This window comes from Molothrus aeneus, chromosome 1, assembly GCF_037042795.1.
Source record: "Molothrus aeneus isolate 106 chromosome 1, BPBGC_Maene_1.0, whole genome shotgun sequence".
In the NCBI taxonomy this organism is placed as follows: Eukaryota; Metazoa; Chordata; class Aves; order Passeriformes; family Icteridae; genus Molothrus; species Molothrus aeneus.
Genome location: NC_089646.1, coordinates 20,968,772 through 20,995,191, shown reverse-complemented (window position 1 = coordinate 20,995,191; position 26,420 = coordinate 20,968,772). Strand labels below are relative to the sequence as shown.

The 26,420-nt window shown below is 39.5% G+C and overlaps 1 protein-coding gene across 1 annotated transcript in view; it reads right to left on the bottom strand.

Moving 5' to 3' along the window:
• CUBN (cubilin) overlaps window positions 1-26,128 on the bottom strand; it is a 144,306-nt gene extending 118,178 nt beyond the window's left edge. Inside the window, exons 1-21 of the mRNA XM_066562336.1 lie at window positions 25,995-26,128; window positions 25,715-25,844; window positions 25,295-25,387; window positions 24,267-24,305; window positions 23,395-23,496; window positions 22,403-22,506; window positions 18,728-18,854; window positions 17,100-17,268; window positions 16,237-16,368; window positions 14,790-14,885; window positions 14,141-14,262; window positions 11,805-11,991; window positions 9,964-10,082; window positions 8,237-8,468; window positions 6,839-7,020; window positions 5,876-6,038; window positions 5,494-5,684; window positions 2,347-2,503; window positions 1,400-1,578; window positions 771-933; window positions 273-489 (exon numbers count right to left, since the gene is read on the bottom strand). Of these exons, the coding sequence (XP_066418433.1) occupies window positions 273-489; window positions 771-933; window positions 1,400-1,578; window positions 2,347-2,503; window positions 5,494-5,684; window positions 5,876-6,038; window positions 6,839-7,020; window positions 8,237-8,468; window positions 9,964-10,082; window positions 11,805-11,991; window positions 14,141-14,262; window positions 14,790-14,885; window positions 16,237-16,368; window positions 17,100-17,268; window positions 18,728-18,854; window positions 22,403-22,506; window positions 23,395-23,496; window positions 24,267-24,305; window positions 25,295-25,387; window positions 25,715-25,844; window positions 25,995-26,113 (3,023 nt within the window). The 5' untranslated portion in view covers window positions 26,114-26,128. The remainder of the gene's footprint in view (window positions 1-272; window positions 490-770; window positions 934-1,399; window positions 1,579-2,346; window positions 2,504-5,493; window positions 5,685-5,875; window positions 6,039-6,838; window positions 7,021-8,236; window positions 8,469-9,963; window positions 10,083-11,804; window positions 11,992-14,140; window positions 14,263-14,789; window positions 14,886-16,236; window positions 16,369-17,099; window positions 17,269-18,727; window positions 18,855-22,402; window positions 22,507-23,394; window positions 23,497-24,266; window positions 24,306-25,294; window positions 25,388-25,714; window positions 25,845-25,994) is intronic.
• Window positions 26,129-26,420: the final 292 nt, after the last annotated feature.

The following is a 26,420-nucleotide window of genomic DNA, read 5'->3' as shown; positions in this document are numbered from 1 at the left end:
AAGCTAGCTATTGAAACCTGTCCTTAAAAGAACTATCCTTTAGACACAAATTAGTTTCTCCCAATATATTATTTATTAAATGTGCTTCTCATTCCATGGTCAAGTGGCAAGCTGCCTTTGCTAGCCTAGCAGAGAAATTGCTGCTATTGTTTCTGTGATGAAAAGAAAAAATTCTATACACAAAATTTAAGGAAGCAAATTGAATGTCAAGACCTAGAGAGCAGTGCTCCCTCCACAGTAACACAGGTCTGTAGGCTAATGGACATATTTACCTTCCCAATTTTTGCACAGTGCTGTTGTCATATATTTCAAGATAATCCTTTCTGCAGCTATAATCAAATGCCAAGTTAAATGAAGTGAACGTCAGGCGGATAAAGTAGCCGGGTTGAACGTTGATAGTCCAGGTACAGTTAATCCCATGTGGGTACACATCTGGATAACCAGGACTTGTAATGGTTCCTGAAGATCCAGTGAGTGTCTCTCCACATACTGCAGAGATTTAAAACATCAGGTTAAATTATATGTTTATAAAAAACCAGTTAGACACTTATAAAATTGGTTACTTTTCTTTCTGAAATTTCATAGTCTTTCTTTCTTGATGCATACTACATGGTAACTGATTCAGAATTTATCTCCTGTCACACCATCCTAAAACTTGATTGACAGTTGTTTTCCTATATTTATAGTTTATTTATATAGTTGTTTTCAGTTTGTGGGAAAATTTGGAAAGTCCCAACAGTCTACACAGAGAACAGCAAAACAGTTCTTACCTGTATCTAATGGCCAGTACTGAGCTCTGAAGCCAAGGTTGGTAAGTGAGGAAGCTCTGAATTTGATATAGAGATTGTTCCGTGTGGATTGCACTCTAGAGGGTACAGCTGTACCACAGTACTTCTCCAAAACAGGAGAGTCTGCGTTGTTGCCATCTCTGACCTGAAGAACAGTGTATTCAAAATATCCTATAGAATTTTTTATTACATTCAAGTATTATGCATAAAGTAAATCATAAGAACTACATAAAAGAGATCCTTAGGAAGTCAACCCTACCCTTTCTTCATGTGGTTTCTTCTACAGGCACAGAAAATAAAACCTTATGCCTATCAGAGGAGTAGAGAAAATATGAGATCTTACACCCTCAGCAGTAAATGGCACAAAAACCTTCCAAATTGGGTCTATCTGTTTAAAGAAACCCGATACTTGTCTTTGATTATCAAAACAGTCGTAACATCTTTGGAGAGCCAAGAAAAGCTTTGGGATCCCATTATGAACCTGGAAAAGCTTTTGTGACTGCTGGAAGGAGTGCTCACCTGTCAAGAACTTCCACTTAGGTGGAGATGAGGATTAGAAGGAACTTGCAGATATGTATCTACATTCAAAGTGCATGTGTGTGGCTCCTTACCTCGATGTAGTCCGAATCACAAGTGGCTGTATCTCGAATGTCAAAGTCAGTGAAGTTAAGAATCACTGCTTTGGTAGCTGGCTGGGAGATGATCCACTCACAGGTCTTTGGGTGAGGGGACATCCTGGGGTAATAAGGTGAATGGATTGTGCCTTCTCCAGACAAGGAACCTCCACAGGCTGCCAAGAGACACCAAGAATCAGTACTTGTGATGAATGATTTCAAGGAATGTATCATAATGATGATGTATGATATGTATCAAGTAACACTATGAAATTAGAAGGAAACCAACTTTAAATTATCTTATTACAGCAGCTACTACAGATCACACAAGTGAACATAATTAAAAGAACAAATTTAAAGTGAACATATTTTTAAAAAAATGCTATAGGTATAGCATAAACATGCTTATACAGAAGACCAAATTGTGCCCATGAAAATGAATGGATTTGACTGACTTGTTTCACAGACACAGGCTTGTAGGTGGTTAAGAACTTAAAGACAGGCAAAATGAAAGTAAAAAAATTTAGGCAGAATTGAAGCTATAATATCTTTGGTATTTCAACATCAAGTGATAAATCATTAGTACCATATCATAGAATCATTAATATCATATCAGAATATTCTGTGCTGGAAGGGACCCACAAGGATTATTGAGTCCAACTCTTAAATGAATGGCCCGTATGAGGATCAAACCCACAACCTTTCTGTTTTAGCACCATGCTCTAATCATCTGAGATAATCTCAAGGTCAGGAGCAACAAAGGGCCTGTTTCCAAGCATGCTAGGAGTGCCTACAGCAAACATACTGCAGACATATTTTTAAATAAATAAATTGACTTCTTTTGAAGTTTGTGTTTAACCTATTATATGAATACTGTATTATGGAAATGACTGAAAGTGTCCAAATACAAGAAGTTCACTGTGCAAATCACCAGTTCCACTTACCAACTTGATAAACAGCCCTGAAGCTAGATCTCTGCACAGAAGTATCAGACTTGAATTTGATCCAGAGAGCATTGCTGGTAGAAGTGATTGCAGACATGATTGTATTATGACAGATTTTTCTAATGAGAGGAGACATCTCACTGTCACCATCTCGAACCTAGTCACCAAAAAGAGGAAAGTGTTAGATCATAAAATCACTGGTATCTGATATCCAGATAAAACTATCATCTCCCAAGAGCTGCTACAGAACAAAAGGAGTAGCTGTTTTATGTATTTATGAGAGGGGCACAGAGCCATCACTGTAACTGGCACAAGCACAGGACTTATGAGACCTCAAAGGAACAATCAGATGATGAGCACAGAAGACACAAACACATGCTGCTGTCACAGGACATCAGGATTAAATGATCTTCTCTATGAACCACAGTTTTAGCACTATTTGGGCCTATGTTTCCAAAGATGACACCTTTAGGATGAAAGAGACAGGTAGGGTGCTCACCAGTGATAGCTGTGAAATATTTGCCAGCATTAAAATCTGCTAGGGAAAGAAAATGGTATTTTTTATTTTCTTGCTCTGGCCATTAAGTTTCCAGTGATTTTTGTATGGCACTTATCCAGAACAAGCATCTGCATCCATACATGATGCAAGCAGACAGCTCACTAAGAGGAGATGCAACTCCAAGTCCCTAAAGCAGTAAAGAGGCACACTGACACCTTTTCACTCTTTTAGCTGAAGGGTTCAGTGCATGATAATGGCAATGAGGCTACATCAGAGAATCCAGCTTTTACCTTCCACTTCCTTTCTACTGACCTCAATCAATTTGCTAATCAAAGGAGAAATGTATCTTATAGAATTTCCTTAAAGTTGATTATAAATCCTGATTATCAAGGGGAGTTGATGGGAAAGACTTATTTGTACCTCAAGACTTCAGACTCTGAGTCCATATTCCATGAGTAAGAATAGCTACATCCAGGGATCCAGGCAGAGCCCTGGTATATCTCTGAGGAGCCCACCTCATTTCAAGTGGGTAACAATAACCTGAGGTCCAAAAAATGGGTCCTTTGCTCTCTGCCCAAGCAAAAAAAAATGCAATTTTTGTCCCAAAGATTCTCCCAAAACAAAATGCCTTTTTTCTGCTGTAAAAGTGGTGATAGTTCATGTAAATGGAACTGCTTTTAAATGCATGTACATGCTGTCAAAGCCAAAAAATCATTCCAGTGAGTTCACTGGCAAACCAGGGACATCCAGCTTTCAGGTCCCCTCTCAACACCAATTTTTTTATTTTATTTATTTTTATTTATTTTTTTTTATTTATATAGTCCAGTGAGTAGTGATAAAATTAATAGGTTATCTAAACCATTTATATGAGTAATGTCTCCTCTTCCCAATTAGAAGGACAGCATGTAAAAGGGGCTGCCTTGGGTAGCATCTTACCTCTGCATCATCGTGTCACAGCCTTTCTCAAATAAATTTTATTGTCTGTTTTCTTATGGCAGATTCCATCCTTAAAAGGAACTAAACACCCCTCCCTGAGCAAGTGCTGTGAGCTGTGTCTGGTCCCTGTGCAAAGTCTACAGATTTCCTGATAGAGCCAGGGAATGGAATAATCTACACTTTTCCAAAGTGACAAAAAAAGTTGTTGGAGAGTGACTTTTAAGGTAACTTCAACACCCAAAAGTTATCTCCCTAGATGAACCAGTGGGAGAGTATTTTACAAAAGCACATGTGAAAAAAATCAGGTCTTAATAACAGAGCACAGTACTTTGTTTTTACTGACTGTCCCAGCCAGAAAACGTCAGTCTGATTGCTCTGCTCTGGGCTGAGCCACAGAGTGAGGGGGCAGGAAGAAGAGGAGGGCAGAAGCACATGGAAACTGAAGGGCTTGTGACTGATCAGCAAACAGTGAGGTAAATGCCTTGCTGAACTAATACAAACCGATGGTGTTCAACAGAAATGGTTTTGTTTCTGTGGCTGTTGTGAATTTAGCTGCTGTTTTGCCAGCAATTAGGCAAGAGGAGTAGCAGGCCAAACAAACAAAAGCTGTCTGTTTTCATTAAACACACTTCCCCTCTCATTTCAGAAACTAATTACACTTCATTCCAACCTAGGTCTTTGAATTACAGGAGGAGAGAAGGGAACGATGACAACAAAAAAACATCTTTTAAAAATAGACCAACAGCACAGAGGCCTGTTCCTCACTGGTCAAGAAGAGATTAAATACAAAACCCAACCTGTGCTGCCACTGAGCTGCATGGCTGGCAGTGCTGGACCCGGCTCTGGGGCTGCAGGGATGGCTCCCTGCACCTACAGCTGTAAATTTGGCACCCTAGAGCTGTAAATTTATGTGTAACACAACATTGCAAACCAATGAAGAGAGAGCTAGAAGTGAAAGTCACCTCAAGTGGAACGCACTAAGTACTGATATTAGTTTTGCATTATTACTACATTTTCCATATATATATAAAAACATTCCAACTATACCATTTTGTTGTCTTTGCCAGTGAGATTTAGACTAAGAAGAATTCTTGAATTAAAGATTTCAGTTATGGCAACAATAAACTCCCAGCTTTACATATGTATATAGAATCATAGAATCATTAAGGTTGGAAAGGATCTCTAAATCTTAGAGTAAAACTGCAAACCGAGCTTGGCCAAGCCCACCACTGAATCATGGCCCTAAGTGCCACTTCTACACTTCTTGTAAATACCTCCACGAATGGTAATTGAATCACTTCCCTGGGAATGTGTGTATAAATATTTATATGGTGTTTCCTTTTAGTGTCAGATCAAAATCTTCCATATAACACTTTGACTCCAGAAAATGCTGCATAGCAGCTATGGCATTATTTTTTTTTCTTGCAGTTGACATTAATTTACCAAATGTTCAAACTCCCCCTTAATCATGTACAGACTATTAAGAATTAGTGTTAAGTTAGACAGATTTCCTCATTCTCTTATCCTTGCTTCATCCAAATGCACCATCCTGCACCATCTTTCAGCCCCTGTGACTTTTGGGCCCTAGTAAACTCATCTACTTAGTTGTTTGATTAACACCTATTTCTGCAGTGGCCCTTGGGACAGAAGTTATACGTGCTCTTGTACACATATGCATTCAAATTTTCATATCAACCTATTAAGAGAATCACCTCTATATAATTTGCTGAACAATCACTATGATTCTCCAGTTCCATATGGGTAAAGTTGACGAATATTTTTTCATCCTCTGGCTGTCGGATAATGTAGACACATTGTCGGTTGTTGATGTAAGGGTTAGGCCAGAAAGGAGATGTGATAACCCCTTCACTCTCTGTGAAATTTCCTCCACAACTTGGTTCTGCTATAGCAAGAAAAAAAAAAAGAGCTATTCATAAGTACAGTAACTCCTTTTGAGGCTGCCTCTGTACAATGACTGCAAATCAAAAAGAATTTCTTATTATTAAAGAGCAAGTGTTAATTACATCCATTCATGTGTTGTCTCTAGCTCGAGAATGTCACAGACCGACCTTTAATCCTGAGTATTTTACTTACCAGGAGATGTTGTATACACAATATGGAAGCCTTTATCAGTAATTGAGTCATCAGAGTGAAAGTGAATAAATGCATATGGACCAGTGGTTTGGAGTGGGGGTGGAGATCCAGTGCTACAGTATTTACCAAGGACAGGGTCTTGTGGAAGGAGACCATCTCGAATCTAGACAGAATGAGAGATCAACATTTAGGATTGTCATGTGTGTGCCAGTTGTGAACAGTACCAACCCTCCTTAAGTTATCTCTGTGGCCCCAGAGGTATTACGGATGGTGGGTAGAGGGAAAGCTCATAGGAAGTTTCCTCCAAACACAGAGGAACCAAGAAACAGATCCACCAGCATAGCTGTGGTGCTGCTGCCAGGAGTCATCAAGGGTTTTGTGAAAGGGAAAGAAAGTATCAAGAGATCTACTGTTGAATTGCTTTCTTGAAATCATGCTCTGCATTGGACACAACATGCTATTCCAAACTGGCTTCTCATTTCCATGAGAAGGTATTGCTGAATTCTGTAAGCATTAGGTCACACTCAACAAAAAGCCCTCAGCTCATACATCAAGTGGTGGATGGCTGTGTGAGCCAGGATATGAATCTATTAGTCTTAGATCCCTTTCCTGAACAGTTTCCCATAGGCTCATGAATTCTCTGTGGGTTGACATTTGACAAGGAGTTTGGAGACTGAACTTTGTACGAAAGTGAAAGTTTCCCATCAAGTATTTGGCCTGAATCCCATCCTTGTTGTCACAGGACTTCCACAGACTTCAGTGAAGCAGCTTCTCATCCCCTTTCTGTCCTATTGTCTCTGATTGTGCATGGATGGCTGGGATATGTAAATTTAAAAAAGCATTGCAACCCAGGAGGATTAAATTTTCAAACAGTCCCCTTCTGTACATAAAAAAGTTTTGAAATACCTCGTTTTGCAATAACATATCCACAAAATGTTGTCATCATTCACAATTACACTTTACCTCTAAATAGTCATAATTGCAGTTGTCATGGTGTTCCAGGCTCAGTGTGCCAAAAGCAAATGTGATGAGGAGGCCAGGACTGGTTGAGATGGTCCAGAAACAATTTCTGTTTACAGGATAGTTACCAGGATATCCTGGGGAGGTTATCGAGCCGTAAGTACCTGTCAGCTCACCACCACATTCTAACAGAAAGAGACATGGAACAACAGAGTATTTCTCACCACATGTTGGGTCAGAAGATGAACTGTCCTGTAGTGTCAAACCCACCTACAACTTTGAGGTCAGAATAAATTAAAAAACAAACACCAAGCCAAACAAACCAGCAAGCTTCTTCTTGCTTTAAATTTTGCAGTTAATTCTGCAATTTTAAAAGGAGAACTCCAAATATTTCCTGATTTGCCCAGTAAAAGATTCTTACCCAGTCATGATTAACATGCTTTAAGAAGAATAATCAGAAGCACTGTGTTTGGATAGGATTTACAAAATTAATCTGAATTTCTGTACTTTGTAAATAGTCTCAATTTTTTATCCTATCACAAGACTAGTTCCATTAAAAAGAAAAAAAAAGAAATAGCTAGTTTAATCTCATCTATACTGCTCTCTTTGCTTTTTTTCTGTTAGTGCTACTTTTTCCTCCAAAATATCTGCTTTCACTTTTCAGTACTCAAAGTATTAATTCAGTATTTGTCAATTAGTAATTATCGATCCAATAATGACAATTGAAAGAAAAAACCCACCAAAAATCATATTAAAAGCATTTCAAGAAATATTTCTAGAAAAAAGGAAATGGCATTTTTACTCTATGGTTCATTTAAGACACAACCCAATGCACTTTTTGCTTCTAGATAATACACAGAACACGGAAGTGACCTTAATGTTATGTGAGATGATTTGAAATTTATCTCTGGGAATGCATTGCCAAACCATCTGGAACAATCACCCAATTACCATTATCAAGAATTCAGACAGAAATGTACAACAAATCACAGGAAAAACCCTCACACATTCTTTAAAATCCAGTTCCCTATAATCTATCATGTTTGGAACATTTAGGATGTTGTAAATTGTCAGTGGCAAACCAAACCATTAACTTGCTTGCTCGATGTACCAGATATTTCTGTGACAAAAGAGAACTGACTAAATGAATGCTATCCCCAGAAACACATGCTCATTGGGGGATTCCTCACAGGAAGTGTAAAGCAGCCCTAAAAAACAGCAGAAAGCTATTCATGCAGAGACCTAGAAGTAGAGTTTGAAAGTATCTTCAAGTGATAAATATTTCAGGCTCACTCCCTTGAAAAATACTGTCCTTTTGCTTCTAATGTTTCCTAACCAAAGGAAATAAGGAATTCATTTTACTCCAAAGCCATGAAGATGCTTTACATTTGATCAACTTACCAGGATCCTGAGATTCCCAATGAACAGTAACACCTCCAGTAATGGTGTGGTTTGAGTATAACCAGAAATACAGAGAGTTGTGGGAACTGAGAAGCTCTGTAGGACCTTGGAAGCCACAGTATTTTCCAAGAATGTGCATTGATGCTGAAGGACCATCATGGATTTGAAGGAATTCAGAGTTACACTGATTACTTGTCTCCAGTTGGAAGAATGGGAAAGTAACACGCAGAATCTAATAGAAGAGAGAAAACAAAATATCTCTTTTCCCCATTGCTGAGACACTATCAATGCAGAAACTTTATGGAGCTGATATGTGTGTCCATGCAACTGTGAGAATCTATGAGCTTTTATGTCATTTCCTGAAATGTTCCATGACAAAAAAGAATATCAAAGAATTTTAAGGGTCAAAAGGAAAGAGAGAAGATAGACAGACAGATAAGAATTTAGTCAGTAAAGTTTTCTGGAAAGAGCATCATTTCTATAAACTAATAATTGAGACCATTTGCCTGTGTGTGTTATATGTGCAAAATATCTATATGTGTAAATTTCAAGCCATGTGAAAAGCTTGAAACACAACATAAAATATCTTATTCCAGGTTTCCCTAGGCAGTTTTTTTCATTAGATAATTAGTATTTTTCACCCTTGCTATGTTTAAAAATGTTGTAATGGGAGTTAAAAGGCTCAATGATCTTGTTTTGCACAAATAAAATCAGTGTCTCTAAAGCCCATTCTGGATACTTAGTGACATGCACAGCTTTAAGTTTCAGATTTTTCACTGATGTGCTGTAATATGCTCTGCTGAAGACAGTAGTGGCTCCCCAGCTTTAGGCTGAGGATATGTCACATATATATATATATATATATATATATATATATATATATATATATATATATATATATATATATATATATATATATGTAATGCTGTATAAACCACTGTTAAGTACTGGTTTATAAAATGACTTAATTCATTCCAGAAAATGTCAAAAATATATCAAATATTTAGATCCCAGGTAAGAAATTTAATGCTAAATTATGGAGTAGCATATTTTGTAGCTGTTATTTATAACACAAGTGGAATTGTTAGTTGCAGATCAGAATATACATTTGTGTGCAACAGTTAAAAATCAATCTTTAAAAAAAAATCAGATGCTGTTATTACACAAAGGCATTGACAATATGAGTTAAGCATTCTACATTTCTGTACTCAGATATCAGAAACATGAAATTGTTTTGGGGTCGCAGAATCACAGAATAGTCTGAGCTGGAAGGGACCAAGAAGGATCATCAAGCCATGCTCATAAGTGAAGAGTTGGCCCACGTGGGGATCAAAGCCACAGCCTTGGTGTTGTCAGCACCAGGCTCTGACCAACTCACTCAGCTCAGGATCCACCTGAGGAGCCCATCAGAGCAGAGCTTTTCTCATGCATCCATTCACAGATCGCATTCTAAAGCAATGAAGAACATTGTACCTGGAATAGGTTAATAAACTATAACTCTCATCTGCTTAGGAAAGCTTGGAAAATCTAACCCAAGCAAATCCTTAGGCTAAGGAGCCTGAAGGGTTGTAAGGATCTAAAATTTATTCTTTTGAAAAACTATTTATTCTGAGGGCATTGGATCATAGCATAGGAACACATGTAGCATGAAGATAGTCATGTTTGCTCTGATAAGCAATCAGAGATCCTACAGACTGAGGCTTTCTTTAACCTGAACTCTACTTTACCTTGTTGGGAGTAGTTTGAACAACCCAAGCACAGCTGACCCCACTGCTGTACCACTGGCTGTTTGGGTTGTTGGGGTAATGGAAAGTCCCCGTCAAGCCTGAGAGGTATCCTCCACAAACTGCAAAAAGAGAGAGAAAATTAAACAGATTTTGTGCTATTACTCTACAGACTAAGGCAAAACCTAGCTTTTTTTTGCATAGATTTTTCCTCTTAAACATTTAAAGCAATGTTGTTAAATACTTCTATAAAAGGATCTTTAGGACTTCCTCTCAAGTGGAATGACATCTCCGAAAAGCACAAATTCCCCAAAAGAAAAATAGTTCTTGGAAAAAGAGCAAAGAATGTCAGTTGGAACATGTGGATAGTGCCAAAAGATATTGATTCTGTCTCACGATAGTGTCCATAAAATGCTTTGCTTCCAGAAGGATACCTCCAGATTGAATCTCTCGATTTTTCCCCTTCAATGAAATAACATTTTGCATTTTGAAGTTAACATGATGTAAGATTGTCTTTCTCAGAAGTGGTACATCATAGAAGTTATCCTCAGGAGGTTTTATTGTTCCATTTATTCTTTTTGCCCAGATTTCTGGGCCTGATAATCCCTCTCATGACACACCATGGTCTCTTCTCTCACTGAACCATTCAATGCATGGGAACTGAGAACCCCAAACAGTTACAGAAAAATATGTAAAGCAGCCAAAATGCAAGGCATATACAGCTAGTGTGCACCAAGCACTCGTAGACTAACATTGAACTGATTCTAAAGAAATAGCCAATTCTCACCAAACTATTTTGTTTCAAGAAGTGGTAAAAATAATATAATTTTATTTGAAATGTCTGTCTAAAATATCTCACCTTTTTTCAACCTGATTCAAAATGATCATGAAAGAAAATACATTATTTTTTCCTTCATTAAAAACTAAAAGAACAGGTGGTACAGTATGATTCCTTACTGCATAAAAAACTGGGCTTCTGTCCCTTCATTATGAATGGCTAAAAATAAATTTTTCCCCCTGTGGACTTAATAATAAAATATTAATAATTAATCATAATAAAAAATACTAGTTAGATACTTCAGGAAAATAGAAAAAAGCCTAAAATAGTTCTAAAAGATTTCACAGGGCATCAGTGGAAGTTTTACATACTGTATTACATTAAAATGTAATTTGCTTTCTTCTTAGCAGTCTAGAGTAAAAATGAGCCACTCTTGTCACAGGGACACTGGACTCACTGGAATGCTATCCTGAGCTTGTTTAATTAAAATTAAGGGCAAAAAAGGTTGTCAAACAAACAGAAGAAATTATATTAGGAGGAAAAGGGAAAACCTTGCAGTCAGTATAAAACTGAGATTCCCCCATTTTCATGCCTAGCATTTCTTTCATTACATTTCTGTTTGAAAACCTTTTCTGGCTTTTCCTCTTGACTAACAACGTCAGGACCTTTCGGCTTCATAACAGTTGAAATAATATGCACAAAAGAGAATCATCAATATATTCTTTTGTTCTCCTTATACTGGATCCTCTTTCCCAACCAGCTTTCCAGACAACTTTTTCGGGAACAGAGATCTGATTTTAGGATGTCTGGCATCTAGCCAAGGCCAGTGGGCCTGCAGATCAGCTTGTTGCATTCCTACTGCTGAACAAAACAGCTGTAAACAAAGCTCATGGAAAACTCTGACATGGAGGGAATTTGGTTGGGACCTCTAATCTACCAAACACAGGGCTGTTTTTCACATCATAACTCAGTGGTTATTCACATGTCAATGCCATGCACCAAGCACCCACTGGCTGAAGCCTGCTGTCCCATTTCCCAGGGAAGGAGGGGGAGGCTCTGGCTGTACCTTGCTGGGCAGTCTGGCACTGCGGTCCTGTCCAGGCGCTGGTGCACTCGCAGGAGTAGCCATTGACCCCATCAGTGCAGGTGCCCCCATTCTGACACGGGTTGCTGATACATTCATCAATGTTCTCTGTACAATTAGGGCCTGTCCAGCCTGCATTACACAGGCAGAAATAGCCAGAGATCATTGCCTACGGATACAAAGAAATCAAATAAACAATGAGCATGAATACCTAATGAAATCAATGGAGTCAGGAGAAAGACTGAAGTTTACACTTATTTTGTGAGGAAATATTGGAGTAAAGAAATAAAATCTTGATGGTCACTAGTGAATACCAAAATAAGCATAAAGCCTAATTAGATTATCTCTTTGGGTTTTTAAGTTATTTCTTAGCAGAGCTCTTTCAAATTACTTTCTTGAAGATCCAAATCTGAATGGCTAAAATCCCTTTTAGCCATTCAGAAAACTGTTTGATCATGCTAGAATCAAGTCAATCAAATTACCTAAACCTTATAAATAGCAAGGCAAGATAACTGGTTTATGAGTAATTTCTCTCAAGACCTTTCTCCAGGAAGTCTGTGCTGCAGTTATGTGCGCTGTTAACTTTCATTTTCATCCTGAGGAATGTTAAAGGGGAACAATTTCATCACCTTTTCAGCTTTATTCCTTTTTCTGTATGTCTCTTTTCTATTTCCATTGTCACAACCTGTACTACTCCATATAATCAAGTCTTTCCATATCTGTAACTGGTTTAATTTCATATGTTCTCTTTCCTTATATCTCTTGTTTTATAGACACAATCCTTGTATCTCTTGTTTTATAGACACAATGTATCAGCAATGGTCCCAGGTACGAGCTACAATCCCATCTCTGATGACATGCAATCAGTGTATTGCATTCTCTATTTGTTTTTCTGTTATCTATTCATGTCCTCTGTGTCCCAAAGAGATTTTCAGTATAATGGAAGAGGGTTTTGATGTGTATTTAGGGCTCTGAATATTATTTTAGAAGGTGTTTTCTGATCTGCATTGCCTGATACTTAATTACTTATTTCCTCTATCATGATGCTGGCCAAATATAGCTCTGCTGTTTCTCTATTTTATTAGATGCTTCTGTAGTCATATTACTTAAATATCTGTTTTATTATCTTCAGGTACTTTGTAGCCATGATTGCCCACTGTTGTATGTTAGAATATTTAGGGGAAGATGTCATACCTTTTAATAAACTGACTAAAATGAACTAAAGAGTCAGAAAAAGTACATAAGATCTGGGCAAAACAAGCCCTATAAATAGGGCTATAAATCTCTAAATATGAGTGAAGACAGTATTCAGTAGATACCTACAGAATAGGGAGCAAGGAATGCTGGTCAGGAGTGGAGTGTGAGAGGACTGTCACAGTTCACACAGAAAATTGAAAAAGCAAGAGGTAATACACCATGGAATCGTAGAAACATTTAGCTTGGAAAAGAGCCTTAAGATCATCAAATCCAGTTATTAACCTAACATTGCCAAATCCATATTTTATGTCTCATTTTCTCTGTGCCTTCAGGGACAACCAAAGTGAGGACATCTGCAGCCTAATGGGGATAAATGGGAAAAAACTCTACTGGAATAAAAGAATTAGCATTTGTAAATATTTTGGCAAAATCACCATCCTAAATATCTTCCACAACAAAACCCCCAGGTGTGCAGCATGGACTTTCCAGGGCACAGCACACCTCACTCAGGAAGCCAAAAAAGCCTTCATAGGGTCCATGAGGATAAACTAAATGTTCACTGTGCATGAGAATGAATTCATCCCACCAATCAGTTTAGGTCAAAAAGACTTGGTTACCATCAGTGCAACCAATTCCTTTGAAACACCCTTTCCACATTCATATAAACAGCCTGAGACTCTAGGAGTGCTCTCACAAAATCAGACTAGGAACTCCTAACTAACTCTGCTGGATATTAACAGTCTGAAGGGCAGCAGAGGTACTGGTGCCTTTATCATGGGTAATTCTCCATGATCCAGGGTGGTAAATTACTTTCCTGTGCCACCAAGAACAGTTCTCTCCCATCAGCACAAGCATTCCATTGGTTAGTGTGGGCTACCAAACACAATTTCTCAGGCCATTAGTGCCAAGATTGCTACCTCTACTTCACACACAAGGAAATGGCTTATGTGCCCTGAAACTCACTTTGCTTTCCTCAGGTATATCCTTTGACCTTGCAGTCCCCACTGACTTTGCCTCATTCCCAGCAGTATGTGTGCACTCAGCCTTCAGCCTCAGCAAGGCTCCCTGGCTTGTTCTAACTGCACAGTGCTGTCACTGCGTGTGAGGAGCCCAGCACTTACCAGGCACTGCCCATTGGCACAGGGGTTTTGCAGCTGACAGATGTCACTGAGAGGAGAGCACCCATTCGGCCCATATCCACTTCCAGTGAACCCAGATGTGCAGGAACACAATGCCATGGGCCCTTGGGAGATAAGACATAGAACATAATACCAATGTCTGTAAATGTCCTTGACATTTTGAAGGAGAATCTTAATATTATTCTAAATTGATCTTTTGACACTTTCCCTGGTCAGTGCCCAGTTTGAACATGGAAATTGTTTTTAGTGTTGTCTTGCTATGGGTACCTGAGAGCCCAAGGTCACCCTTGGTGGGGTAGTTGTAGGGTATTTTGTGGGAAGGGGAATATTAAAAGCAGCTCTATAATCGGAAAACTGCATCAAAGAGAAACGGTGAACATCTCTACAGTTTTAGCATAAAGTCTTCTTTTTGGTGGAGCCTAAATCTACTTCTGTCAGTGTTTGTGAAAAAGTCTGCTGGCTTTAGCTAACCTGCCTGTATATAAATCATTCGCATGAGGCAAAGCTGACTATGGCAAAGGGGCTGCAATCTAGATATGTTTCTATAAAGTGGGTTTATCCTAACCAGGTCCTCCATGAGATATTATATTCACGCTGATATTACCTCACAGTCTTTAAGAAAACATCATACCTGGAGCTGAGGTACAAGTAGCCAAAGGATGGCACCCTCCATTATTTATTGAGCAGATATCAACCTGGGTACATGTTTGTCCATCTCCCTCATAACCTGTTCAGAGGTAAATCTCAGTTAGTCTGTAAAAAACCATTTTCTTTGAGAATTGACAGTAAAATAATCAACTGGTGAGCATGATATACTATATAATACTATAATACTATATACTAGCATATAATACTAATTAGCATATAATACTAATTAGCATATACTAATACTAATTAGTATTAGTAATACTAATTAATAATACTAATACTAATTACTAATACTTATTAGCAAATACTAATACTAATTAGCATATAATACTAATTCATGGTGTAAAATCAGTCTTCTGCAGTTAAAAAGAAAGAATTGAGATAGCTGCTGAAGTAAAACCTGCATATTTATTGTGCCTCCTTCATTGCAGGCAGGGATGGATTCTGACTGTAAATAAATCCTTCCACAGTTGCAGAAAAAAAAGATATATTAGTGTATTTTAAATATAGGTAAAGTCAGTGAGGCCATAGAAGCCTGTGTCTCTCAGCTACCATGTGTTGCCCTCCCAACACATCTGCACCCAGTCAGCCCTAACCACATCCAGACTTTTTCCTCCTGCACACCAGAACAGCACTTGAATCTCAAACACAACACCCAGATCCTCTCAGGACGTTCAGGAGGACCAAAGCCCTGCAGCACAGCTCCTTATGGCCAGAGCTGACGTCACCAAAACTTGTCTGAGGCCACATTTCCAGCATGGTGATATCCCTTCAGCACTCAGTAACTGGGAGTCTTCCCTACCTGCCATTTAAATAGCAATCAAAAAGTCACTTAGAAAGACTTTTTCCTGCTATATTTCTAGTATTGATCCCATACATTTCAGAAAGCATTTTAAATCATAAAGCATAGATTATAAAGACTTAAGTTGCAACTTCCACTGCTTGAGCTGTACTGCAGTGGAAACGCTGCCTCCTCAGACAGCATTCAGAGCGTGACAATTATCAAGGCTTTTTTACTGCAGACAATACAGTCTGTGATTTATGGCACACAGGATACTCCTTCAATTAATACAGACAATGAAATTACTACCATAATTATGCAATCCTTGTTTCCCATTAATGATCTTGTAAAGGAGGTACTTCACCAAATCAAGGCTATAATACTGAAAACAGCTTCCTAGTACAAGAGAAACCCATTTCAGAGGATCCTCTGTAGAGGCATACTCTATACAAAGTTCATTAATAGCTGAACTATTTGAAGCAATTTGAATATATTTGGACTCTGCATTCTGTATTACAGTATTGTGTATGTGATATTTCTATAAAACCAATTTTCAGCTTCTTAAATCTACACCAAAACAGGCTTGTATGTGTTGAATCTTCATCTTTTAAGCCCTTCCATAGTATTATCAGCAAGAAACCCATTTTACCTGGAGGACAGAGCCCACAGCGGAATGATCCAACTGTGTTGATGCATTGGACCATAGGTACAGTTGAGCAGCCTCCATTATTACTTGCACATTCATCAATGTCTTGGCAAGTGTAGCCATTTCCTTGCCAGCCTAAAAAGCAGCACAGAAAAGACATCAGAAAGAAAATGCCTGGCCTTTTTGGTTTCCTCTTTCACCAAATCTTTTCATAGAATACAACTGAATTGCACTTCATTAGCACAAGGGTAGACCTGTCTCTCTCATAACTGATTAAAATTCATACCAGTCTGAAAATTAGGTTTCAAACACAACAGAGTGGAGATGAGTACAAGAATGTTTTATTTTAACTGTATTCTGGATATTTCAGATTCAAACACACTTTTACCTAAAGAGGGTGCAGTTCCAGTGAGGTGCATGTATACATACATTTTGCAGCAAAGCTTTATTGCAACTTCACTTAAATACTTTAAAAACTTTTCCTATAGACACCACCTGCCCAGCTCAGGAAGAGTAATCATAGGTTATATGGTCTGAGGGAACAATCAGATTTTTATATTGCCTTAGGGCAGGAAACATACAGACATAAAAGTACTGCAGACAAATTATGTGAAGGTGACAGGACGTGATGGACATGAAGGTACCTGTGGACATGAGACCTATTTAGATGCTCAGTTTAGGATGAGATAAATCATGCATTAGACTCCACTGCCTGTGTTACCTATATAAAACACAACTTGCATTTATTCCCTAGAACACAGATCAAAGCATTTCATAGAGCTGCATCCTGTGTCTGTGCTTATGATACACGGGCAGTAGCACCTCTGCCACCCCATCCAACCTGAGAGCATGGAAGGACGAGATACCTGTGGGGCAGGGACCACATCTGTAGGAGCCTGGAGTGTTGTAGCACTGCACAGGTGGATCCTGTGAACACGGAGGATTGGGGAGGTTGCACTCATTTATATCAGCGCTGCAGGCAGGGCTGCCAGGAGGGGACATCCAGCCAGCATCACAGATACAGTGGTACTTGGGCTGCCACAGAAAACACCACAGTGCATGTTTAAGGCATTTGCAGTAGTCAAGAAAAAGGCAAGAGGAGTTAATTTCATAAAATGACTTTCAAACTATAACAAGAAAGCTTTCAGAGCATTACATGGCTTGTATGTTTTGTTTTGTAAGTTGCTTCAGTAGTTTTCCCAGTCTATTTCTTCCTCTGAATTTGCTTTTTCAGATTATGGAAGCAACTCAGGCTCATTCATTATGTTCATAAAAGACATCTGTAATTTACCCCAAAGCTCCCAGAGAAAAATAAGATTAATTATGAGCTCTACAAAACCATAATTAAAAGTCATCAACTTTCTTTTTAACCAGGGCAAAGAGATCATTGTAAGCAACCTGAAATCATCTTGGCTGTTTTCTTTTAATCAAATTATTCAGTAGTCTATGCAATGTGCAGCACTGACATTAAAATGCAAATACATGATTTCTTTTAGGAAAACAGTTTTCTCTCTAGTAAACTTTACTAATGGTCAGATTTCAGCATTTATCTAGCTTTCGTCCAATTAAAGTTAATGGGAGCTTTATTGTTGATTGTCACAGGAACGGACACTGTTAAGCCAACATTGAACCCTTTTGAAAAGCTTTCTCAACAAAAAATGGGCAGAAAATAAGTGATGAATTTTGAAACTTCTAAAAATTAAGCAAAGAAATAATTTATAGCAAAGCTCAAAAAAAAAAGTGCTGTGACTGGAATGGTGCATGGGCATATAGGAGTATTAAGGAGCACAAGCTTGGCTGGGTGGTTTTGGAGGGCTGCTCTGAGTGGAAAGAGCCAAAGCTGGCATGGTCCATCTGTCCCTTTGGAGTGAACACCCTGTACCCAGATTCTCACCTAAATGGAATGAGCTGGCTTGCTCCAGAAGAGCATTCAAGTGTGTGCTAGCATCCATCCAGTGCAGATGCTTGGAAAGATTGGGCCTGGAGTCAGACCCACATCCAGCTGACACTGAGGAGCACCAAGGATGAGCAGCAGCCACACAGTCACCATGCAGCCCTGGCAGCTTCCAGGCCCCTGGCACTAATGTGCTACAAATGTGCCACTTTTCCCAGGAAAAATAAGATTCATGGTATTAGTCCTTCTCAGTCATTTAAGCAGTAAAATACTGTAGCAACTTAGAACTCCCAAAATAATGAACAGTAAGAATATTGTATTTCAAATAAGACTTCAGCTTATAAAAAAAATATTCCTAACTTGCTATGGACGTATTAGTAGATCTAATACTGTGACAAGTACCTCTAACAAGACATCAGACATTTCTGATTCTTTCTGCCACCCTTGGTACAACAGAGAGGCTGTTATGTTGTACAGTGGCCTTTCTTGTTGTTTTCAGCAGCAGTCCATGCTATGCAGTTTTGTCAAACTCAGCAGAATTTGCTGCTTATTCATGCTGTGCTGTGTGCTGAGTGCTGAGGTTTATACATTCTTCCTTACCCTGTTGGGCTGATCCCTTTCTTCATCCACGCAGAGGCCATGCTCACAGAGGCTCTCAGATCCTTCCTGGCAGTCATCAAATTTCAAGTCACAGTGACGCCCATAGGTTTCTGGAGTACAGGAGCAGCTAATAGTGAAAGTGGAAAGAAAAATCAACATTTTGTCTTTCTACCACTGTTAAAGATTGTTCATTTCCATTCTCCACTTTATGGGGTGTTCCTTACAAGATACATCTATTTACTTACTATGACAATCCTGCTAATAATCATGCAGAGAGGCAAATCTCCCGTTCAGCAGAGACTCAAGAACCATTTGAGACTCGTGTATATTCATGACTGTCTGGCCCTATGGAAAAATCTACCACCTTTTTTTACATTCATAAGCACAAATCCAGAAAAAAAGAAAAGTCTAACATAAGACTTAAATAGAATATGAGCATGGAAACCCCACTTCACTCAAAGAGCACCTAAACTTCCTTTTTCAGTCAAGACCATCATATGATGCCATGTGCAGAAATGCCATGACTGGTACTTTCATCCCCACACCGCAACAATGGGCAGCTGCTGTCTCAGCAGCACCTCAGCTTTTAGGGATGTAGTGGGCAAGAGGTGGCATTTGGGGTTGGTGGGGTGGGAAGAACAAAGCAGTGGGTTGAAAGAAGGCATTCTACTGGGAGGATCTGGTTTGAAAGCTGCCACATGCATCACATTGTTATTTATAGGGCAGAGCTTAGCTACAGCATTATACATATGTGGTGGAACTGAAACTGGGAACTTCTGAGCCGTCAGATAATGTTTCCCTTTTCACTGGCTCTTTATTTCCACATAGACAAAATGTGAGGCTCTGAAATACAGCTGAAAGAGATATAAATTCACAGAAAACCTCCTCTCAGATCACTATCTTCTCAATAAAATGACAGTGAGACTCTTATTTGCATTCAAGTTATGTGCTGCAATGTCTGCGGCTTGCAGAGACATATGGTAGGTATGCACCCTTCTTGGATTGCTTTTCAGCTGCCTAAGGAAAAGTGCTCTGTAAAAGCATTTGTCTGGAACTGAAATCAGGGTATTCTAGTGCAGCTGACCTGGACCTTGAAGCAATTTATATAAAATAAGCTGCTGCTGTCCCTTCCACCCTGTCACATGCTCAGCTGAAATTGCAGTTTGATAAGTCAATTGCAGGTAACTAAAGAGTGCACCCAGGACAAGCAACCCACATGAACTTAGGCTTCAAAACCCCACAACAGCTTAATGCTTAACTGCAGTCTGCAGTGCAAGACAGCATGTTCATTATTGTAAGAGACAGCAAGCAGAACAGCACCTTCCCATCAGTGCAGCAGCTCAGCATGGGCAAGCACAGAGGCAGCAGGTCAGGGAACCAGATGACTTTTATACGTCTAAAGTACATTCAGAACTTCATGTTCAACTTCAAAGGACACAGAAGGCAATCCAACTGTCTCCAAAGGAGGAGAACAATGGCACTGTCTCCTGTCTACTCTGGCAAAGATTAATCTGCTACCCATCTGAAGTTTCTCAGAGAAGAGCTTCCAGAAGTAGGTCACACTCAAGGCACTTCAGCCAAATTGTGATGCACTGCTGCTTGGCACTGCTGTGGTTCCATCACATGAGCCATGGCATGTCGTGATGAGGCCTCTGTTATTTTGGTTGTGACACAGAAGTCTGATAGACTTGGGGACTTTCACAGCCTTTGATCCAACTGATCCAGTGTCCCCTTGAAATTTTGATTGAGGAAGGTGTTTCTGGATACCTGCTTTTTTCCCTCGTATTTCAGCTTTCCTGAGTTACAGGAAAACCATGCAGATAAAGAAAATGAACAAAGGATGAAGATTGCATTATGCTCCATTTCATGGTACCTAATCCAGTACTTCCAATCACCTGGTATTATTTCTGCAGGCTATGGAAAGTCAGATATTACCCTTTTCTTTCTCTGCAGTCCACAATGGTGGACTATGCCAGAGCATTAGTAGGGTGACCCGGGCTGTTGAGTCCCAGAAATCTTAGCAGCAATGTCCTCCCAACTGCAGAAAAGAGATGTCATGCTCTGCCTGGGGATGGATTTAGCATTTGTGGAGCACTCAGAAGTAAGCCAATAAGGGACACTAAAGATAGTACAATGGACTTGGGAAGGGACTATGTAATAATCCTGAGTGTGTGATGTAAAAGCAGTAATATTAAGGTTTCAATGACTTATGAAGAGGTCTTAGTTCATTCCATGAAGCATTGATTCAGCAAATACCAAGGAGGGCAAGCAGTACACCAGGGAAGAACCTAGGGAATCATGACTGTATTAACACAATGACAACACTTGTGAGAACAGCAGAATTTAGTCACACACCTGTACTTCTCTGAGCACAATAGGAAACAAATAAAGGCAGATTGCTTTGTTGTTTTCTTGACAAATATTTGTTGCGGACAAGCTAGAAACATCCTTTAAAATAAAATTAAAGCTTACAGGAGGCATCACGCAGAAGTGACACCTCAGCAGACTGTGTGTTAATGTTCAAGCATGAGGAGCACTACAGGAGAACTTCCTTTGTTTGAGGTTCCTCCAAGAACTGACAAAGCACTATAAGCCAGTGTTACATCAAGCAAATATTTGTGGGGGCTAAGATTTCTATGCTGAAGCAGGAGACAGAATACTTTGCAGAAAGCTGAGGCGTGCTCTCCAGCGTGCGTGTTCCCATTGCACAGGGGAGCTTTGTATTATATGTGAGAGTTATTTATTTGGCAGATTATTTGACATTTTGGAGAATGAGACACAAAATGTTCAGGCTGGCTTGCCCTGTAAGCAAGAACATGTTTCCTAAGGAGCTGGGCACAGCCAGAGAAGAATATGCTCCAGAGGCCTCGTGTGTGGGGCCCAGCAGAGAGGCAGCCCAGGCACCCCCTTGGTTGCAGACAGCATTTCTCCTCCCTTTCTGCCTGGCAGCACTGTGCATTCCTTGCTCTGCTGCTGTCTCACCAGTGCCTTTGTTTTTGGGGGGGATGAAGGCATTTCACAAAACTGTTTCTGATTTTCAGAATATTCTGAGTAGGAAAGGACCCACAGGGATCATCCAGTCCAAGCCTTAGTGAATGGGCTGCATGGGGATTGCACCCATTATCTTGATGTTATTAGCACCCTGCTCTGACCAAACGAGCATGCTGGGAACACCAGTGATCAAGGGTGATCACCTCCTTCATCTCCCTTTGATCTCAAGAGGTGGGTGATAGCAGAGGGATGGTAACATGGCTGTACTCTGTGGGCATGTTGGTGAGTGCTGGTCACAGCCCAGCATGGGCCTCTCACGGCCCCAGCTACACCCCATGGTGCAGGAAATTTCCATTAAAGCAGCTGCCCCTACAACAGGGGGCTGGGTCACTGGAGCCAGTCCTCAGTTTGCAGCCTTCCCCCGAGCGTGGCTGTGTGATGGATCTGGCTCCTGCTGCTCCTCTTGTGTCACAGCAGGCAATGGCTGTGGAGGCCTTTCTGCGTCTGCAGTGGGCTCAGTGTACAGTGCAGTAAGGATTTTATCTGTTCCCAGACTGCAAAGAATTATAGTGCACAGATATTAAACAGACTTAATTCTAGAACTTGTGCTGCAGACATGATATGGGGTACAAAACCAGCAGAGTATTCTACACGGGATATTTGTGTCTAGTTTTGAGAAGTTACCTGTAGCTGCCTGGCGTGTTCACACAAGTGGCTCCATTCTGGCAGCCTAATGCTGTTCCAGCAAAAATCTGGCATTCATTAACATCCACTGCGCACAGGGGGCCCTAAGATGAAATGGAAAACCAGTTTATTTTCCAAATAACTGAGAAATGAAGCAAACCATGGACCCAATGTTTAATATAGTTTTCAAAGATATACAAACCATGGGCTGTTATCAACACGGATTCTCTTATGAAACACAATAACAAAAGTTTATTTTTCAGCTGTGTTTCTGTGACCCTTGCTATCAGTCAGATGGGGATAAAATATCTCAAATGTAGAAAGCATATGAACAGCACATTTTTGTCAACCCCTCACTTTCCAACTAGAAAAAGACTCAGAAAATTTTCTTATAAACTGTTTCTATCAGGAAAGCCCATAAATTTTGACCCAAATCTTGCTGGGATAACTTTTAAGTTTAAATCCTTTGAGGAGACAATATAACATTCCCATCTCTGGTGCACATAATAGCACCATTAAAGCATTTCCTAGTAAAAAGTCTCTGGATTTAAAAAATCCAGAATGGCACTGATTACTTACACCCCCAGTTTGTCTTACTTGTTTAAGACTGAATAACTACCCATCCCTTCCCCCAGCCTCTCTCTAGCCTTGTGTAAGGTCAACAGCAAGGCATGCAGTTCAGTTCAGTGCTCAGCAAAAACCAGACTAATTCTCTGCTGTGGGAACTGCCAAGAATCACTGACTTCATGGGCCACTGCCTGCATGTAACAGTGCAGGGTCTGGCCCAATGCTTTGGGCTTCTTTTGTTACACATATATGTTGATATTGTTGAGAAGCAAACAACCAATGAGTGACACTGCTGCTCTGCTTTCAGTGTTGCTCACTCTACCCTGAACAAACCAAAATGCTGTGCTGCATGGCAATCACCCTGAGCTAGATGCAGCCTTACAGATGAAATACACACTCTGTAGTTGAGGAGGGTAAAGACTCACCTGCCAGTTGCTGGGACAGAGGCAAAAGAAGCCATCCAATGAGTTTACACAGGTCCCTGAGTTCTTACAGGGGTTACTACTGCAGGCTCTCCTCTGGATGTCCTGAAATGCCAGAAAATAGCAGAAAATGAGGTTTCTGCTTAGCTCATGTTCCATTAGCATTTATTTTCAAGACAAACATTCTTTTTTCTCTTCCCCCAAATTCTTTCTTTAACTGCCCTCCATTTTTTTCAGCAAGGCTGATTTGTAAAAGTTTTGAGCTATTTTGCTTATCCCTGTACAAAATAATGTTGCTGTGATTGCTCATGCACAGAATGGCCAAGCACTAGGATGAGAAAAGACCTGTAAAAATTAAATATTAATAGAGACTGTTCTTCAGCAGCAGACTGGGAGTCTAGATGGAAGGTTATCTTGTCTTTTTGATTCCATGGGTATCTAATCTGACAATTGCTTTTACTGGCACCTGACGGTGAGGCTTGTCACAAGCTCACTGGAGAAGCAGGCGACAGCTGAAACTTAGTTAGTTCCAGTACAATAAAAATCCAGTTTGAGTTTCTGGTCTTTATCTTGACAGACCAGTGAAGGGAAAGTTTACTTCTCCTTGGTATCAGCTTGTTGCTCTTGAATGTACAAGAGAATGTTTTTCTGTTAAGAAATGCAGTCTCCTACACAGTTTATATTTTGTAAGAAGGCATATCACCTCCTCCACAAATCTTGGTGCTTTTTTTTACCTTCTGTTACCAAAAAAAGTTTTCCTGAGGAATGCATGAGAAGAAAGAAATCATTTAGCTGTTTAATCATTGAAACCTCACTTTATTCACTTGGGGCTGAGATTTTCTTTCTGATCTCTAGTTTGCTTCCCATTTACTTACCTGCTGAAAGCTTTGAAGTTTGTTATCGAGACTCAGGATCTGCAAAAGAAATGTGAATTACATTGTGCTTAGTATGAGACTGACCACAGAGGTACTTGCTAGACACTGGTAAACTCACAAAATACTTTTCTCTGAAAAAAGAGAATAACTGGTACGTGAAACCAGGTGACAGATCCAAATGAGGCCCCATTCACTGAGATTTTGGTGGGTTTGGCTGTTCAGAAAATGACAGCTCAAATATGTCCCAGCTTGGATCCACAAGGCAAGACTCTGTCTTGCAAAGATTTATTCAGGTGCTGAAAATCAAGAATGTGAATATTTCTGTGGGAATGCTCTGGTCCTCACATGTGTGACAAGGACAGAGGTCTGGGACAGAGCACTGAAAGCCAGGAAAAGATCTCCACATCTCAGTGGGTTGTAACCACAAACAGCAAACTGACTCTGAATCAGAGAATGTGATGGATTCATATTAGCCCAATTTCCCTAGAGGAAGGTCTCTTACACTCTAAAAATATTTTCCTATAAGGAACTTGTGGAAACACTGTAACAAAAGACACTTAAATCAGGCAATCTTTTAACATTTTTTTCATGGAAAAAAAAAGAATTCAGGATTAGGGAAATGACAAAACTATTGTGCTGGTCTTATCTTTCCACTGCAAACCCCTATAGCCCAATTTATCTATGGAATGGGATGTCTGTGTAGCAACTATGAAAACATATATGGTTAATTTCCAGAATTTATTCACAAATATTAGAGGACATAGTCAATACAGATGCTGACAATGAACAAAGAAGAATCACAGTAACTGGAAATTTTGGGGAGATTTACAGAAATATTTCAATTGTCTACATAGCTACTGAATAAGTATCTCAAAATTAAACACTCCAGGCTGATATTAAATAGGGACTCTGCTCCAGTTCCCTAAACTGGGTGCAGAAATACTAAAATGAAACAGATTGTTTAATATTAGTGTGAGGAATAGAAACGTGGGAATGCTGGAGGAGTATAACATGAAGGTTTGGCTCACCTTGGAGGTCAGCAGAGTAATCTGCTGGGATACATTCTGCAAAGCACCACTGCCTTTTTTAAGTTCTTGAATCTCTGTGCTACTCTCTCTAACCTAAAGTTAAACAACAGAGATAATGTGAAACAAACTTTGACTTTTCAAAGCTTAGGAAAGTTTAGTCCTTGCATAACTTTACTATTATAAAGTCTACTTAAATACAGAGAGCTCTTATACATACACAATTTAATCTTTTCATTATCTTTTGTGATGACATGATTACAAGTCTGCAATGGTTTACTTTCATATTAGACTGCTGATATAGATAATATAAAATAAAATACAGAACACATAAAACACTTGTAAAAACAATTTAACCATTATTATGTAGAACTGAAAATGAAAATATATTAAGAGAAAATATATATAAGATAACTATATCACCTGACTAAAAAGTTCTGTAAGGTCTTCTTCATTAATTTTTACTTTCCCCAGTGGTCCAGTTCTAAATTCAATATTTTTGCTGGAGCCAGCATAGAACACTAAATTACCCTGCTCGGAGGATAAACGAGGCCTGTTGTGTATTGGGAAAAAAAATAAAAATTAGTCACACATATCTGCCAAAGAGTAAGTAAAATAGAGCTGTAGTAAAGCCACTCTGCCCCCATTACCAGCACTTACAGGCCACATCCCAACAAATGCATTTGCAAGCAATGGTACTTACTGCTCATCATAAGTGGCTCTTTTCTGCCTCTTGTTTTCATGGTGGTTTGGGTCACAGCTCAATCCAGTAAGCAATAGCAGCACAACCGCAAGCTGAGGAGCAGCAGGAGCCCAAGGCATTGCTCTCCTCCAGCCCTCCTGAGCTTGAAGTGAAACCTCAGTGCTAGACTGGGCTGTTGTGAGCCCAGGTGCCCTTTGCTCTCACACAGCTCCTGGTTCACAAGGTGCCCATTCTGCTGCCTTGTCTTGCAAGGGTGAACTTTATCTCAGACACCTTAATTAAAGATTGACAACATGTAAATCCCCTAGACATTAAATGCATGTTTCTCCTTTTGTCTTTTGGGTTCAGGAGCTTTGAGAGATCATTAAATGGAATCTGCCTGTATTTTATCACTATGTCTTTGCCCTTTGTACAGCTGAGCACCCC